Source organism: Entamoeba invadens, assembly GCF_000330505.1.
Source record: "Entamoeba invadens IP1 unplaced genomic scaffold scaff_1105074725903, whole genome shotgun sequence".
Taxonomy (NCBI): Eukaryota; Evosea; order Mastigamoebida; family Endamoebidae; genus Entamoeba; species Entamoeba invadens.
Window position 1 is genome coordinate 41,494 of NW_004443518.1, and position 5,449 is coordinate 46,942.

Sequence of the window (5,449 nt, forward strand, 5' to 3'; positions counted from 1 at the left end):
AACGTTCTAGGTATTAACATTATTTGTTTGTTTATTGAACAATAACAAACAGATGTTTTTGAGTTAAAATTAGATATTTTTCTTGTTCTTTTGTTGTCATAAAAAGTTTAAAATACATAAAAAACTATTAAACTTGTTTTTAAAATAAATTTGGGTTAAGAATTATTCATCAACCTTCATTAATACTCAGCGACTATTATGGGTGAAATAAGTTGATAAAAATGAAAGAATTGTATAAAAATGACGGTGGTGTTTAATTTTATCTTTTTTATATAAATTTAAAATTATTGGTCAATATTTAAAACAGTGTTTTTGTAAAAACAAAAAAGTTGTGGAATTAACTTAAAGTGAGGCGAGAAACCCACACTTAGGGTCTGATTTCTTGCTGTCGTGTCGACTATTTGAAAACTGCTGAAATATGTCTTTTTATATTATAGCAAATTTATATGTAATTTATTTTTAGAATCGTGTTTCTTCATTTTTATATTTATACAAAAACGCAATTTTTGTGTCTTGTGCATTTTGCCCAAAAATACAATTAGCCGGCTTATAAACATTGATAAATATTTAATATCGTTTTTCTGTAAAAATATTTTTTGTTTTTCAAATGTTATTTATTTGTAACACACAAAATAATTAAAATAATAGTATGTTTATGGGCAAACTCTGTTGATGATACTTGGGCCAGTTTCATCATAATTTTCCTTTATAACGCAAGCCGACTCGAAAGTTGTTAAACTTGCAAACATGGCACCTCCCATCCAAGCAGAAATATCTCTGTTTTTTGGTGCAGTTACACTGATTTTTGCAGATTCGGGTGTAAATTTAGTAAATTCGCTTTTAAATCTCTCCACAAAGCCAGGCATCATTGTATTTCCACCAGCTAACACGATATTTCCATATAACTCATTTCTTACATCTGGATTAACTTGCATGAGCGAATCATAAGTCTGGAGTGCAATTCCGTTCATTTCCTTTCCATGTTTTTCTGGACTAAACAATTGTTCAGTACATTCAAATCTCTCAGCACCAAGTTTGATTTCTTTTTCATCGGGAAGTTTGAAAGTTTTCTCAAGTTCTTTTGTTTCTTTTTTCTTTTCTTCTTCATAGTTCTGAGCAATATAACACAGATTCTCTTTAATATCATTGATTTTAACTTTTTCTATAATATCCTCATAAGTGAACCCCTTTTCATTCGCAATTTTTTCAATGGACTCACTCACATCTTGTCCAGCCAGTTCTAAACACGACACACCCATTTGCATTTTTGAACCTTCATAAACTGGTACAAATTGAGTTACTCCATGACCAGACTCTACACAAAACCCAGTGCTTTTTCCAGTCGATAACAAGGATAATACCGGTTGCGAAATAAGACAAAAAAGTGGAAAATTATAAGTTTCAAATGCAATTTGACATATTTTCTCTTTTATTTTTGTGGTGGTATTAACTGCTTCTGTGAATAAACTTGGTGTTTTTTCAATATCCACCTTTAAATAATTATGAAAGTTATTATAAACAATTCCTTCAAAATCATACTTTTCAATATCAACAATACCACGTTCAACTGGACGTCGTAAATTGTATTGCCCGTGATATTTATATGTTTCTTCACCAACAAAATAATCTTTTGGTGTTTCTCCCGAACCACACATACAAGTCCAAACTTTTACATATCCTGAAACTGATTCATATGTTTTTAATGGTACTTTTTCATTTGCAAATCCAATTTTTGTTTTATATGAACCAATATCAAAAACTGCAATTGGGTCATTATGGATTTGTTGTGTCATTTGAATACAATAATATTAAACTGGTTGTTTTTATATTATTTGGTTTGTTATTACACAAAGTGTAATTATTGTTTTTATAAATTATAATATATTATTTTATAACTGGTGTAATTCTACATTTATCTATATTTACAATATTAATAAATTTTCTAAGTGTAGTTAAATTATTAGTCAACAGTTGTTATTAATTAAAAATAATTATAACAACATTTTAATTTAAATACATCATATATATAGTCATTAACCTTAGCAAGTCAACTGAATCAACTTTTTTTTGTGGGAAGGTGAAATCTGGATAAGATTTATCGAGATCATAATTTATTTTTAGAACAATTAAAATAAAATTCAAAACACGAAATCAATAATTTTTTTGCGCAACCTGATGGTCTTTACAGACCCATGTTTCTATTTCCCATGTGTTAAAATTGTTATTTTGATACCTTAAATAACATAATACAAAATTCAAGTGGTCTAAAAACAAAAAATCACCCTATTATTAAATATTTTTTTTAGTTTTTAAAGTTTATTTTATGTGTATAACATGACACCAACAAAAATGAGAATTGTCAATTATTGAATTAATATACACGTTATAACAGCTAAATTAAATAAAAACAAGTGCGGTATATTAAGTGTTAATTATATATAAATAATATTACAGTCAAGATAAAAAGTCGGATGCTGAGAAAAAGGCGGATGCTAATCTAAATATAAATTTATTTAATATTATTAATAATAAATAATTAATATAAATTTATTTTGTTTTTTACATTTTATTGATTTTTTGATTCATAATTTATATTAAAAATAATAGTAATTTTATTATTTTTCAATTGAAATTAACCAATAGTTATGAGCATCCTTCTTTTTCGAGCATCCCCAAATTTCCTCCTACTGTATATATATAAGACCCCCACATAATAGTCGACACTTTTTATTATAATATATAACAAATTAAAAATGGAATTATTTTTCAATTTATTAAATTCGACTGAACAATCAAAAAAAAAACAAATAATATTTTAAATTTTGCACACAACCAGCTGTTGTTCTGTTAGCACACGAACAAAAGCTTTGTAACGAACACAATTTGGTGACATTTGATGAAGTGCGATAAAAATCCATCATCGCACACAACACAGTTTCCTTCGTTTGTGCACGACTTGCATGACACATCGCAATTAATACATGTTGACCCATCGGATGACCGCATGTACCCCTCCTTGCAGACTACACACCCGCGATATGTTGACATCAACACGTCACACACACGGACAAGTTCGTTGATTAAGTGATTAATATTAAGTGCATTAAATATTGAACATATTTATAACGCTATTTATGTGTGTTGTTGTTATATGTTTTATATTTTTACTTTCCACTTAACTTTAATATGATACATATTATTATACTGATACTACATATTGGAGAATAATTTGTCTTGCGGTAACTAATTTGTCTACACCTTTAAATGTATAATTTATTATATTTTAATATATTCAAAATACCTATTAGTTTTATTCAGATCAGACTTTTTTAATGATATTTTTGTAAAACATATACTTAAAAAACATATCCAAAAAATGACCATGTCATGTTCGTGACACGTTTTTTATCGAATAAAACGGGACATTACAGTGTTTTGGATTGAAAATAAAAATAACAAACCACACTCTGAAACACTATAAAAAACAAGCATTAATTTGATTGATAATACAATTGACACTTCTTTACGAAGAATCAATAAACAAAAGTTAGAAGAATTGTTTTGAACAAAAGTATAATATAAATTAAGTTAATAATTGCACATAAAATTTGTTTACTGTGACCGTTTTTTCCGACCATTACTCCAATTTTCAGAGTAAAGCATTTACCTCAATACTTTTGAATAAAATCGACCTCTACGCGACCATTTATGCTTCCCTTTGTCAACTCATTCATTGTCAGTATTATGTGGACGCGGTTGTGGTTTCACCCCGCTTGCGAAAGATCAGAATGAATCCGCGCTGAGGGATGACTGGAAAGTGTGGAACGGGTGTACAAACAGATTGTTTGAGTGCGTCTTCCGGAGTCTTCTTTTCAATGCTGTTTCACTTGGTATTTACTGACTCAAGGTGACTAATAACAAATAATGACTGTTGGTCATTATTTGAATTCGATACCAGATTAAATATTAACTTAATTTTCTTTTCCATATTATTTTAAATAGAAAATAAGGACGGCATTTAAAATTAATAATGAAAAGGCCATCCTTGGTTGTGTTGGTTTTAAAACACTTGTTTATAATGCTATTAAAAACATAAACAATACAAACAGTTGATATCGTGTACACCAAAAATTTTAGCATGTTGTGAGTAAATCATCTTTTTATATTTTTATTTTTGAGTTTTAGATAAATATTTTTTTAGTTTGTTTATTTGGTTTATAATTAGAAAGTAGACAAATAATGAATTTGGGGATGGAACTGAATAGAAAATTGGGGAATATTTAACTTAAAATTGGGAAATTGAGATGCTAATAGGTTTATTAGACAAATTAGTTGCTCATCTGTACATATAGTTTAATTATATTGAAAACTTTATTCACAAACAAAAAAGTGTTGGTGCACAAATCTGATTTAAAGGTACTTTCTTAACAACGTTGCTGTTATTGTGATATCACAACAATAATAATGAAACAATAAACAACAAAAGTGTTACAATAAAAGCGTATTTAAATAAATATGGATTCGAGATTTTAGAACGTAAGTTGCAAAAAATCAGAGAAGTATAATGTGTGCATGATCTGAGTTAAATGGGCGTACCAATATAATGGGCGTACTCTTTTATTGGGCGTACTCGTTATATAAATAGTAATAATGATTATTTTACACAAATTATTTAACATTAATATATTACATTATTTAACTTTTATTATAATTTATCGAATATACAATCTATTATTAATAATATCCTTTGATTCAAACAAATACTTTACATTTATTTGACACACTTGTTGTATTATTTCTTATTTAAGTTGTTTAAAACAAATATATGGTTTTTTTTATTTGTTTGCTTGTTAAATTAATATAATAATATTATATACATTTATTATATGCATACAAAAATAAATACATTTTAAAAACGTGCCTTTATATTGTCTTTTAATTGTTTTTACTACATTTAATAATTGTTGTTGACCATCTATAAATTGTTTTTCTATATTGCACACATTTTAATACATTTGAAGAAATACATTAAAATAAAAGTATATTTTTGTTCATTTATATATCAATTAATAATGAAATTACAGTATTATTAAAATATCACATATAAATAATCGATTAAATATCTTTTGTTTTTCTTTTATGTTTTTCTTTTGCAATTTGTTGTATAACTGTTTTCTTTTTTCGTTTTAGACGACGTATTGGTTTATCTATTTTTTCATGAGAATTACTGTTATTTGGATCGGACACAATTGATGATAATGGGATTTCTTGCTGAATGTCGACCTCTAAGTCTGGACAACGTGATTGTGAAATTTCACATGATATTCTTGAAAATTCTTCTCTTGTTATATCAGTTATACTTGAAGTAAATTCTGTTTCTATTGTTTCTCTAAATCCAACTGTTGTTCTTCTGATATTGAAATTATTTGAGATAAAACACTTTGCTCAT

At 27.0% G+C, this 5,449-nt stretch overlaps 1 protein-coding gene across 1 annotated transcript; it reads right to left on the bottom strand.

Moving 5' to 3' along the window:
* Positions 1-653: 653 nt before the first annotated feature.
* On the bottom strand, positions 654-1,793 carry EIN_519180 (actin, putative; the record flags this gene model as incomplete). The annotated part of the gene is made up of 1 exon (XM_004258434.1): positions 654-1,793. One exon carries the CDS (start codon positions 1,791-1,793, stop codon positions 654-656), a length of 1,140 nt encoding a protein of 379 aa, XP_004258482.1.
* Positions 1,794-5,449: the final 3,656 nt, after the last annotated feature.